The sequence below is a fragment of the Ctenocephalides felis genome, unplaced genomic scaffold (genome assembly GCF_003426905.1).
Source record: "Ctenocephalides felis isolate EL2017-DRISC unplaced genomic scaffold, ASM342690v1 CF-g0.4_SCAFFOLD_03570, whole genome shotgun sequence".
Lineage (NCBI taxonomy): Eukaryota > Metazoa > Arthropoda > Insecta > Siphonaptera > Pulicidae > Ctenocephalides > Ctenocephalides felis.
The window spans coordinates 19639856-19654297 of NW_020539724.1; the positions used below are offsets into that span (position 1 = coordinate 19639856).

The 14442-nt window shown below is 29.1% G+C and overlaps 1 protein-coding gene across 1 annotated transcript; it reads right to left on the reverse strand.

The window, feature by feature from the left end:
- Positions 1-10186: 10186 nt before the first annotated feature.
- On the reverse strand, positions 10187-12251 carry LOC113383540 (probable protein phosphatase 2C T23F11.1). Its single transcript, XM_026621799.1, has 2 exons — positions 12236-12251; positions 10187-11115 (listed from the first exon to the last, which is right to left on the reverse strand). Exons 1-2 carry the CDS (start codon positions 12249-12251, stop codon positions 10187-10189), a joined length of 945 nt encoding a protein of 314 aa, XP_026477584.1.
- Between the last annotated feature and the right edge of the window lie 2191 nt (positions 12252-14442).

Sequence of the window (14442 nt, forward strand, 5' to 3'; positions counted from 1 at the left end):
TACTGTTTTAGTGAGAGATGTTATTCACATAGAAACTTAATATCCAACAATGATTCAAATTATATTTTGCAATGAAATAACAAAATTTTTCTAATATATTAAACTTCTGTTTATCACATACAACCATCAATATTCTTTGAATGAAGTGAGTTAAAAAATATTAAGAATTTTTTATTGTTTATTTAGCAAATGCAAGTTTGTGGAAATGTACTTTGTGCTCCAAATAATGTAAGAATATATAAAGTATTGGAATAGTTATGCAGAACATAGGAACAAACTAAATGTTACAGAAAGCAATCCAAGTGAATTGAGATGTATATTCTTGAATCCCCTTCTGATGAAGATGAATATTTTAAGCACATGAACTTCAACTCGCATGGATGTTATAGGTAAATTTGGAATGATTATTTTAAGTGTTTGATTCAAAACTATCAACTATGTAATGTTGATATTGACTTATATGACAATATAAGTTTATATGAATAATGTTGCTAAACAATGCTGTAGGGACTGCACTACACATTGATCAAGAGAACAAAATATAAATTTAAATAATATAAAGAATAAATATTAGTCTCTGGTAACATCAGTTTGCAATATTGTTTAATACTGATGTTTTAATAGGATTCATTTTAATCACATTAAATATGCAAACATATTGAATACAAGAAAAAATATAGCCGGCTGAAGCGGTTTATGAAAGACAATTACATCGCCTTTATTGTAAGTCTATAGATTCATTTTTGGCAAAATATTTTGTAATAATGGTTAATTCTTTAGGAAAATGCTGCTCCAAAGGAGATCAAGATCATATTTATTGAAATCATACATCAATTATATTCTGAATTTCAAAGGAACATAAATCTGTTGAATTAAGAGATGATCCTATCCTGACATATAAAGTTTTAATGAAAGATAAATGATCTGATTATCAAAAATATCCAGTAAGTATAAATTGTTTAAAATATAATATAACAACCAAGTACATGATATTCCATTTGAAATTATAATAACAATTGTTATTTAAATCATGTACTTGGTTGTTTTATGATATTTCTCAATATCTAAGTTTAATTATTTAATAAAAATCAATATTATCTAGTGTTGCAAATGATTATAGAATATTATTTTGAATGCTTTTTCTTGAATAATTCTATATTGTTTTTGCATATGCTTATGACTTGTAAGAAAACAAGAAACATAAAAAGTATAATCAATTCAAATTTTTGATTGAATCAGGTTATACTTACAATCCTTTTCATGATGAAAAATTAATTCTTTATACCATCAAGTACTTTGAAGCAAAAACTGAGTTTTAATTATAAGGCAATTCATTGATAATTGATATTGATGTGCTTTGAATAATATATCAGTTTCTAATATTAGTCTTTTAGAATAAATTAAGCTCAGAAATAATAAGAACTTTATATAATGCATGTAATATATATATTTTTTTCACAAACAAGTATTTAATTATTAACAATAATTTCACTTAATTTTTATTTTTTAGTGTTGTGGACTTTTTTTTTTGCTGTTTCAAGTATAGAAATCTTGGAAAAAACTGTTTGCGAAGGTAACAGCTTCATCACTGTACCTCAGGGATAATTAGACAAGTCTTTATACATGTAGAAGTTATCATTTAGATCAAGTCTAGACTTGGTTTAAATGATAACTATTATATCAGCTGATATAAACTCCTTTATTAAAGGTTACAAATACTGTTAATGGTACTAAGACTGATTTCCAAATATTTCCTAGAACATTAGGTTTGTGTAAATTTTGCCACATTTTATAAACTTTACATTCTGAAATAATAATTGTGTTTATTTAATACTGTTTTATTAGATCTCCCAGTCCATTTTATATTACTTAAATCAACATTTAAATATCCAAGTTCTTTGAAGCATTCAACATATAATATTGTTTTCTGAAGGTGCGAAAGCATCAGTGAGCTTTAATTAATTGTTTATCGATATTTACAGGACTCAGCTCCAAAAACTGTTGTTTGTAATTTATTAATCCTTTATCATTAACAAGTATTTAATTATTAACGATAATTTCACAGAAATTCTATTTTATAGTGTTATGGAAATATATAATTGCTCCGGAAGGCAACAGACTGTACTTCAAGGACAAAGAGACAATTCTTGATACATTTATTAATAGAAGAATACATTTAGATCAAGCCAGATATTAAAGAAACTTTTAATGCACCAAGTTGGATTTGAAAATGTTATATAATCCTTAAAAAAATAAAAATAGGTAACTATATGTAAATTATTATTATTATTATTATAATTATGTATATGATGAGAATGAAGAATTATAATTATATTGTGTAAAAGACTTCAAGCATTCGAATACATTCATAACAATCTTGTGGAGATGATGATTTTTGATTGATTCATATTTTTTTCTATATACAAATATATTTTCTCGAGAAGATCAGGTTGTAATCATATCTTCTTTCCTTATAAAAGTATATGCTTACAAATACAATCAATTAAACCACAAAACTTAGAAAAAAAGTATTGCATATAAATAACTCTCTAAACAAAAAGTAATGCAACATATATTTTTAAGCAATTCATTTCATAAAATCTTTTATGTTTAGTATGATTTTTTTTCTTCATAATTAATTTTACTGCTATTATTTAAATGTTGAAATAGCATTACTAGAATCCAATTATTCTTTATTTATTTTTTATTTATTATTTAGTATGTAAAATAATATAAATACATTTTATTTGGTTGCATATAATTAATATAATTTTTATAATTATAATGAAAATTATAGAAGCCAAGGACAAGAAGGATATGATTATTACTGTATTTCATATATTCATAAGTTCACATTTAATTAATGTTGTATTACTACATTCTATTATTTGTTATTACAACTAAAATTTGTTTATTATAGGAGATTCTGAGAATCCAACGCAATGTGCCTACTCACATATCCTGCCTGCAATTACTACTCTGACTACTCTGACTTCTGATTTTTAATGTCGTTACACTAGATCATCTTCTCAGTTCTGAATCCTGCTATAGGCCATCTCCAAACATAGACTTTTGGAATACGTCTAACTGAACATCTCACAGTTTCACACAGACCTTATACACAAGTTTTTGTCAAATTATCTACCTCCATCTATTGATAAAGTCTATTTATAAGAATCTGTCGACAACTTGCAGAAGCAACTAAGGACAAATAAGAAAAATGAAAAATTTGATCCATGAATATTATAATGATGTACAAAAAGGAATAGCCTTTATACTTTAAAGACCAGTTTTAGTTATATGTGTGTTTTACATTGTGTTTTATATCATTGAAGTATTTCTTGTAAATAAACTTTTATAGATTTCTTATGAACTATTTGAAACTGTTTAAAACAAATTTTTATACAACAGTAATTTTTATACAATTTATTATATTATAATGTACAAGTGTATTATTGAGATTTAAATCGAAATCTGATAGCAATTAATTTAATATACAATTAATATTGATAAGATTAAAAGAGCCATTATCCTCTTTTAAATTGCATGTACAATTGTTATCATAACTTTAATTGTTTATAACATCTAAACTTGGGAAATATGTGATCAAACAGAGTGCTTAATGCAAATTTAAGTTTCTAGTAATTCTAATTATACATTTTTATTTATGCTTGTTAGATTAAGTTACTGTTATTTTTTATTTGCACTTAACTTAAATATCTAAATTTATTTTATATTAATTTGCTGTTGATTGAGAAATATCTTCATCAAAGCAAGGAAAACTGTATTCAAATTGCTAATAAATTTATAATGAATAATGTACATGATAGCAATAATATTAGCACTTTAGTTACAATCATGTTAGTTAAATCTATAGTGATGAAAATTCATTAATCAGATGTAAGATAAAAAGTCAACTTATATATTAGTTTTAAACTAGATTTTTGTTAATTATTTTCATTAAATGCCACAAGTTGTTTAGACAAAGTATATCTTTGTAATATTTTGCAAATATAAATAAAAGCATAATTAATTATATTTGATTCTTTTATTATAGAATTTATGTGCATTTTATTGAATTTTTCAGGTTGCTTTTGGCAAAAAATAATTAATAGCCACAGATATTATTTTTATTAATTATGAACAATCTCGCATAACATAATACATTTTATTGATTAAACACACTATTTATTTTGCGTATTCACTATTATTTTTATTATTCAAAAACTATTCACAAAAATTATCCCTAACGTTTTTGCAGACGGCCCTGCGTATTACTAACGTTATTTCATTTTCGGATTTGCGTCTGCTACCCTGGTAGTATGAACGCATTTCAGTTCGAAAATGTTCGGCAAAATTAAATTTTCATACAAAATCTCGTCATTCTGCCAGGGGAACAGTCACAATTCTGAACTTGACAGCGCGTTCATATCGCACAGGACCGCCTGCTAAAATGTTAGGGGTAATTATTTTGAATATTTATTTAAATTAAAAATGTCAATTTACTGTTTTGGGATATTTTAATAAGTTTTGGTGATGGGAATGGTATTTTAACATTAATATTATTGTATTAACATTTAAATGAATAGTAAATAGGCATCATATAAGAAACAATTACTATAAGAGACAATTTAGTTATTCGTTGCATATAAGACAAGTTTTGACCTTCCGTGAATATTTTCTCAAAAATTTAATATTTACAATATCCTGTTGTTATTAGTTAGTCGTAGCGTAGTTTTAGAATCGAAATACATTTATTAGTATTATCTGAGCAAGTGAAATTATTATAATGATTTTTAAATTAATTTAGATATTTATTTAAAAAATGTAAAAGTTAAAATACGGTCCTGGTTTCTTGACAAATTTCGTTCTGCTTTTTGATTGGTTGGCCTCACTTTCTTGCTACATACATAGATAAAAGAAGAGTATAGAGCATTCTGGGCGCCGGATACAATTTGACAGCTACAAAATCATTTATCGTGTGACCGTTGATGTGAATGCATCTCAATCAAGATTAAATTATTCAAGTTTTTGTTGTAGTTGTGGTTTTTAATTAATTCTAATTTTGCATTACTCATGAATCCAGTTTATAAATTAAAAGGAGAATAATGGAGAAACATATCGAATACAGGAAAAAATATAACCAACTAAGGGGGGTTATAAAAGCCTATGCACACTTGGATTGTTTACACAAACACCTATTGATGAAATTGATTTGAAACAATCTGTCGACATCTGGACATGAATATTAAAATAATGTAACAAGTTGTCTTTGTACCTTTGAGAAGAAGTGAGACGACAGTCTAATCGTATAAAGACTAGTTGCAGTCATATATGATGCTCTTTATATTGTCTTCTTATTAAATAAAGTTAAATATTTCTTGTAAATAATTTTTGTAAAAAATTTTATAAACTGTTTAGAACTGTTTACAACAGGCATTTTTATACAACTTATGGTATTCAATATATTACAAGAGTATTATTGAGATTTAAAAGGCTAATAAGAGTAAATAATAATAAGAGAGTCATTATGTGCTGGCAATTAAAATTGTACATACAATTTTAATAGTAACTCAATTATTTCTAAAACTTAGAATGTGTGTGTGTTTAACAAGTTTGTTTTATTTAGTACATAACTTACACTTTTATCGAAGGTATGAAAAATGTATTCAAATTGCTATTTTCCAAGTTAATAACAAAATAAAATTTATAACAATATATTTATTAGTCCCGTAAAATGTTGATAATAGTAATAATAATTTCAAATTTGGCGCCTGACTTACTTGCTGAAGTTGCAGCGACACAGTCTTACCATTAGCAGTGAAGTTTGCATACTTACAACAGTCGCAGCATGTCCTGCGTCAGAATGGCATTTCAAACACTTTCATTTCATTTATGTCGTCAAACAGAGAAATAAATAAGCCAATGAATAAATGAACATTTATGTAGAAAAACAAGCTGTTGGTTGTTTTAGTGTTTAATGTTAAGTAGGACTTTTAAAGAACCGCCAACGACTTTGTGTCATGTGCTTTGTGGTTTTGATTTAATAGTGACAGTTTAATGTTGACAACATAGTGTTGAAGAAATCTTAGAAATATATCTATTAATGCCAATTAAAATTAAATTGTGTAGTGAACTTTTGGGTCCATACGTTTTAAATGTGTGCATAGTTTTTGAGCAAAACTAGACGCACATTTTACAACTTATTACATATTATAAATATTGGACAATAATGCAAAATTCTGAATCGGATCGCAAAGTATCAGCAGATGAATTGTAAGTACGATACATATGATTATTTATCTAAATATTATGATTTATAGATTCATTAAATTTGAGTGACACCTCAAATCAATAATTTCCTTTCCGTCCCTGGTGGTTTATTAATCCCATTATCATTTTATTACCAACACTTTTTTATTTAGAAACTGCTGCTTCCATGTACTCAGATCCTGTGCTTTGGCTTTCAGTTCCCTGTATTTTTTCTTTTCAATGATTAGGATATGTTAATATATATGAATTTTTTAATTTAAAACTGAAACTAATCTCATACACACTATTTATTCTTTTAGCAAACTTATATTCTCATTTTGAACAAACATTTTTTAAAATGTGTTTTATACAATTTAAATACACTTCAACAAGAATATACATAAAGAAGATATTGAAAAACATTTTAAAAACACGATAGCATAACATTTTGATGAGAGATGAGAGCGATTTAGAGAATTTCCACCAAAAATATTAAAAAGATTTTTTACAACAACAACAAATAACTTTATAGTTAGTTCAATGCAACATTTTTGCAATCAGGAACTTCTTAATTAATTTTAAGGTGTTTGTGTTTTTAATTCTGAAACAAAAATTGTTGATATAAATGTATATGAGAACTGAAATTTATTACAATCAAATTAACCTCTTCATCAATCCACAAAAGTTGTTTGTCAATTTGTTTCCCAAGAATAATGCTTGAATAAAACACTCATTTTCATATTCGTTAATAATTTATCCACATGATGCTCTTAAATGCTTCACAAAGTTCTCTCAAATTCCAAATGCTCTTGCTTATGTTTTCAATTTTGAATTAAGATTTGCCAGAATTCTGCATTAAGAACATTTCAGATTTGAACAGTATCCTGTAAAAAAAGTTTAAAAGCTCGACCAAATAAACAAAAAACAAAATTGAATAATGTCAATATAAAAACTTGACGCAAATTCAGTTTTTAAATTCCCAGTGTTTGTTTCAAATTATACATACCATCTCTCATACCAGGTACCTCTGTCTGACTGGGATATGAAAATAATATATAAATAAATAAATAAATAGCAAAAAAAAACATGCGAATTGCTAGAACTTCCCGTACCGATTTTTTTTTTAAAAAAAGATTAACATTTTTGAAAAAAAATTGCTCTGAAAAAATTAGATTTTTGAGAAACTATTCATTTTTGACAAAAATTTACTTTTTGTAAAAAAAAAGACTTTTTGAAGAAAAATTAATTTTGAAATATTTTGGAAATTCTAAACTTTTTTTCAAAGCAATCGTACTGCTTTAACTACATAGAGACGAAATATCGAAGCGCGTAAGCGCCGCGTCGCCGTCTAACGGATAAACATTGGTACGGATCCCATAAGAATGTAAACAAAATTTATACTTATTGTTAAAATCTCTATAAAATATCTGATAATTTGATGTGCATATGTCTAATGATCATTTTTGACCAGATGGCATTTTTTTACTTTTTTTTACTAGATCTCCAAACCCGATAGACCTGCCTTCATGAAAATTTGATCAGTTCTTCTTCTTGTTAATGCAAGTAAAATGTTTTTTGAATTATTCAAATCGGACGCTTCATTCTCTTATTATGAGTTACCGTTTTTGGCACTTTTTGCCCCATATCTTCGGAACAGCCAGACCTGCCTTCGCCAAAAACTAATCAGCACGTCTCCTTATCAATATGAATCAATGTTTTTTGAATTATTCAAATTGCTTCATCCGTGTTCCCGAAATCGTCGACGAAAATTTGTATCCGCACACACATACATGTACGCACATACACACACACACACACATACATCCATTTTTTCTAAGGTATGCCAAAATGTTCAGAAGGTTTTGAAACGTAAAGATATATGAAAATTTTCATTTTAGATTTTTTTGCCATTACTATAACTTGCCCTACGGGAAGTTAATGAATACTCATTGCTTCATAAATGATTAACTTAAAGTAAACCAATAATACTATATTACCTTTTTATTCTTTCTTAATTAATCGTCTGGGCTTGCAAAATAATGCAATATTTGAACAAGTAATTTTTTTCTTTATGAAGCTATACTCTAGGTCTTTTGTCTGGGTATGCTACACTCATTATTAACTAAAACTTCCATGTATCTCTTCCCTCCATGGAATCCGCCGTTAGGCACTACTTTATGGGAGGAAGCTCTAGAGTTATATGATTCCCACTCTTAATTATACTTTTGTCCTAGTTTGAGCCATTTCTTTTTTAAGAGCACAAGTTCTAAAAAAAGTGATGTATATTGTGATAAAATCAGGTAAAGGAAAGTCTCCGAGTGACGGACACCTAAGGTTATTTATAAATAAATCAAAATATATTTTACGAAATGTTTAGATAACAAAGTTAGAAATCAAACTAAATTAACAAAAACGCAACCTGTGCTAAAAATAATTAATACTATCAATCAAACTTTGGTAACAAGAAATATGATTTTACAAAGTGGCACCTAGTACCGGACATTTTAAAATAACCAGTATTGAATACATAGGTTGAATACATCTCCACACTCTGGAGTGTCTGCACATGTATGTTTGACAAATATCCTTAGATATTGCAAAAAAAAAATCACAATTCTCCACCCTTTTGGCTGGGCCACACCGATGCTCTCAGCTGGAGCATTCATCATAAGATTTTCATTCTTTGACTAGGAAATACGAAAAATGGGGGGTATGTAGTGACTGTTAGCACTCATACAGAACAAAATTAAATAATTAAAATAAAATACGTCAATTCTCACAAGAAATATCAATATGTTAACTGTTCGGCACTAAGGGACGACTTAGTGTCCGGTGCTAAGGGACAGGCATGTTTGTTCATTTGTTGGTGCCTACTAAAATTGTTTAAAATATCTAATAATATTTTACCATTTTACGGATAACAATCAACTACTACTTTTATCATTGAATGCCACTCAAATATAAATGCATAAATACAGTAGAATTACTTCAATTGATATTAAGGTGACGCCGTGATTTTGCGCCTAAAACAGCAAAGGGTTACTTCCGCCATGGCCGTGTGCGTCACAGGTGAGTCTTGGCGGGTGAATCCTGCACCTGTGTGACCCCCGCGTCTCTTTCACTTGTATTTGGATATAAAAAGATTTATACTCGCTTAAATAATACGTGTTAAATAGAGTGTCCGGTATTAGGTGCTGTCCGGCGTTACGGGACTTCTCCCTAATTATTACTAGACAATTAGACAATTAAATGTAAATGGGAGGAGGCTTTAAAATTCTATAATTCCTATTCTTAATTATAATACTTTCGTCCTAATTTGAGCCATTTGTTCTTGTTCTTTCCTAAAAACGCAAGTCTTCAAAAACAAGATGCATTTTAATTTTAAGCATTATTGTAAAAAATATAAATCGAATGAATTATTTATTTCTCAATTGTAATGTACATTTTATATTCAAGTCTGTAGATCAGTGGCGGATCCAGCTTTGGCGCCAGGGGGAGCATATAATTAAATTATGTATAGAACATATATTCGAAAAACGATTAGAAAATCCTTAAATTTTTTGGGAATCCTTGACTCCGCCGTTCGTCTATAATAAGTTACATATTGAAGTTATAAAATGTGTTTCGTAACAAAATACATAAATAAAATCATTATGAAGTAATTTTATTGCTAAATTAGTATTCTATCTAAGTCTTAAGACAATTTCAGGGGGGGGGGGGCTCATGATCCCCGTGACCAACTCCCGCGATCTGCCACTGCTGTAGGTACACCACCCAGGCCAGGATTTGGTTGCATTTTCAGAACATGCCAAGAGGCAGTCTTCTAAATAAAAGCTACAATTCACTCGAAGTGGAAAGATGTAAATAATAGATTGACACATATTGATCGTGTATATTTCACTGAGAACAAAATTTACAATTAATGGGGTTTTTTTCATTGTCTCTGCCCGTTCACTCCTAATTTATTTACCATCCTTCTAAACGGCCGTTGGTGCAGAAAGCATATAATGATCACTGTCATGTTGTCACTGCCTCTCGCTCCTTGTCTTCCATCGACAGCCAAGCAATGCGATAGCATGTCCTCACAAATACTTGCAACACTCAATCCAGCAGCCAGCCTATCCCTTACAAAATCCAAGGCTTCTTGGTTTCCCATGACATCCCAGATGCCATCGCAAGCTACTATTACAAACTCCCAATCAATACTCAGTGGGCGAATTTCCACGTCCGGAAAAGCAGTGACCATTTGCTCCGTGCTGGTTTTTGTAATGTTGTTTTTGAAAACAAAATCGCCAAAAGCTCTCGATAGCGCCAATACACCGTTGACTCGATTAAATTCAACCCAACCACCGGCTTTGACAATTCTATGAAACTCGACCTCATTGTTTGGTTTGTGGTCCCAGGACAAGAGTTCCAATTGGCCTCCAACGCAGGCAATTGCTCGTGAATCTCCAATATTGGCGCAATACAACGTCTGGTCCCGTATCAGAATAGTAATTGCTGTACTACCGGAAGCTTCCTCTTTGGTCTCAGGATCTTCTGCTATCGCCTCATCCATGTCCAAAAATCCTATCTTCATAGCTTTGGCTATATTTCTTTGGCTGTATTCTTGCGTTCGTACGATGTGATGGTAAAGATGTTTGGCGGCATATTGGGCAACTTTAGCGCCCCCGTGACCATCGAAGACCCCGAAGAATGCGGCTTCGGGATCGTTGGGTAAAGATAATATGTGGACGTGGGCATCCTCCATGGTCTGGCGCCATCCTTGCATGCAACTAGAGGCTACGTTGTATAAGTGATTTTGGCAGGCTGATGTTATTTTCGTGGTCACGGGCTCGGATAGTATTTGGCCCGTTGCGAAACCTAAAATGAGAAGAAATCATCAGTGACAACTTAACCTGCGTTGAAGTAAGGACAACAAATGATTTAAAATCAATACTTTTGATCAGGTTGTACAAGCCATGGATGAAGTGAATCAGTCTACACATTTCTATTTAACAATAAGTAATATTTTAGGGATTTTCACACTAATGACAGTTATTTTGTAACTAGTTCTATAAAGATTACATATATCTGAACTAGCTACAAAATAACTGTCATTAGTAATTCGTAGTATTCCACTTTTTTTGTTTTTATTTTATTTTTAATCTAATTATAAGTTCTATAAACCTAAAAATGAATTACGATGTGATTACTGAATTATTGATTAGTAAATAAAAAGTAACTAGTGGTATATGGCATCGTGCCATATTGCTGGAAGTTCCCGTACCGAAACGAAATGTTCGAGGAATATTAAATGTTTTCAAATAGATTATTATAAATACTGTAACATTGTCTAATATTTACAAAAATTATATAAACCGAATGGCAAAGTTAAAATTATTTGTTTAAAGTACATTAGAACTTTAGTAAATTTGAAACATTTTTGTTCCAAATGCAATTATTTTTAAGCAGAAAGTTCTATTAATAATTCAAATCGGACGCTTAGTTCTCTCAAAAACTGCCATTTTTTGCACATTTAGCTCTGTAACTTCGAAATGGCTAAACCTGCCTTTGCCAAAAACTAATCACCTCTTCTCCCAATCATTACAAATTGAATGCTTTTTAGATTATTCAAATCGGATGCTCCGTTTTCTTAAAAACTTTATTTTCTTTTTTCTGCATTCTTTGCTCTTTATCTCCGTAACGGCTGGTCATACCTTTGCTAAAAACTAATCATCACATCTCCCTATCAATAGGAATCGGTTGATCCGTGCGCCCGAAAACGTGGACACACATACATCCCATTTTTTCTGAGGTATGCCAAAATGTTTAGAAACCTTAAAACGTCGAGAAATGCAAAAAAATTCATTTTGGCCTATTTATAACTACCCTGCAGGAAGTTAATAAATAACAGAAACTCGTTGTAAGTGGCATTTATCCAGATTGTTTCTATCAAAAATTTTATAAAAAAAACTAAAAATTATTCTGCTATTATTCTAACCTGTAGGCAGCCACATAGCACAAAGAGCGTGAAGATTTACTGAATTAATTTTGAAAATTGGAATTTAACTGTAATTTAGAATAATTTCATCAAAAGTAATTTAGTTTTTTAAAATAAAACGTAAACGATTTTGGATTAAAATTTTTGACATATGTCATTATATTTATTTTAGGCGAATAATTTTTCTTTGAGAGATAAGTAGTAGTTGATGCTTTTTTTTAGAACGTTATGCTGGATTTACAAGAATTTTCAAAAAAAAAAAATGATCTGCATGCGTCAACTTTTATTGTCAAACGATTTTTTTTGCTAAAAATCTTTTGAAATTTCGGAAAAAAATCATGTTAATTATTATTATAACCACAAAGTACCAGGCTCAAATCAGTACAATTCTCAATTGATATCTTTCGAACGGATTTTAAATTTTCAAAATCAGTTCAGGATTTTTTGCGAAAACGTTGATGCAAATTTTTGCACTTCTCTTCTAATTATAAAAAACAACACAAATTTTTATGGAATTTTATTGAATGGATTCAAATTTTCAAAATAGGTGCCGCCATTTTTGAAAAAATATCGACGAAAAGGTCACACATAGTTTTTTCCAATTTTGGTTTCGACTTGAACATTGTGAAAACATAAAATTACCAAATAAGCTTCTTTGGCGAAAACAAATTTCTCCTTCGAAAATATAGTATTTTAGAAAATACTGCTATTTTTATCATTTATCACAAAATTGTTTAAAATAAATTAATAAATAAATTAAGTAAATTTGTACCCCATGACATTTGAAAGGTTGAAAACATGTGCAAAGCGCGCATGTTATTGTCGAAATGTTTTTCTTTAAATGAAATTTAAGTTATAATGTTTTTTTTTAAGAAATTTTAAAATAATAATAAACATTAAAGTAGAAATTCAACCTGGTCTATGCTACGAAACAAGTAAGATTTACATATAATATTTTTTTGACTAACCTTTGGCGAATATATGTATGTTTATCCATAATACTTTCTTGAGCATTTCTCAGTTACATTTTTGACGATTTTTTTTTGTCTAGATCATTTTTTGTAAATGAAATTACATGAAGATTTTTTTGAAATTTTAGTTTATGACTTTGTTAAAATATTGGATGCAAATGACATTTTAATGACATTTGAGAGAACAATTATTTTGTTAAAATAATTAATAGGAGATTGGAAAAGGTTATGGAAATATTCGAATATAATATCTTCACATGGGAAAAAGGATATATACTTATATTATATTTATGTAATACCAGTTTATCAATTATCAATATAAATTATTTAATATTTTTTTAAAAAAATAGAAAACCATTTCTAAATTTGCTTCACAACATTTATTCTGGTTTAAGAGATAACTGGTTGTGATTGGAAAGGATGGAAACCACTGGTTTATCGTGTTGTTTTTAAGTTTTTATATTTTTACTCGAAATTTTTCAATTATAAAATTATCTAGTATTTTACTGATTAAATACGCCAACTTTTGATGAAATTTGAGAACACACTTTAGTCCATTTTTTTAAAAAATGGGTCTTAGGGTCGAACGTTTTTAAAAAAAATTAGATTGATAGTTCAACATAAAGTCCTAATTCTTGAAAACTTGGGTCAAATGTGTTATTATTTATCACTGTGGTCCTACAAATGTTATTCACAGTTACAAAATTAATAAAATTCAACCACAATAACCAAAAAATGATCATAATTTCGCCAAAGCTCTAGGTTGCACTTAAAAGCTCATAATTTCCAAACAACCTGAGAAATTTTTTAACTTTCCGTAGGGTAAGTTATATAAATCGCAAAAAAATAGAAAATGAAAAATTTTATATATCTTTACGTTTCAAAGGTTTCTGAATATTTTGGCATACCTTAGAAAAAATAGATGTATGTGTGTGTGCATGTGTGCATGTGTGTGTGTGTGTGCGCGGATACAAATTTTCGTCGACGATTTCGGGAACACGGTTGAACCGATTTTAATTGTTCAAAAAGCATTTAATTTGTATTGATTAGGAGACGTGCTGATTAGTTTTTGGCAGAGGCAGGGGTAGCTGTTTCGAAGATACGGGGCAAATAGTGCTAAAAACGGTGACTCAGTTTTTAAGAGAACGGAGCGTCCGATTTTAGAAATTCAAAAAACATTTTACTTGTATTGACAAAATGAAGAACTGATCGAATTTTTGGGAAGGCAGGTCTAGT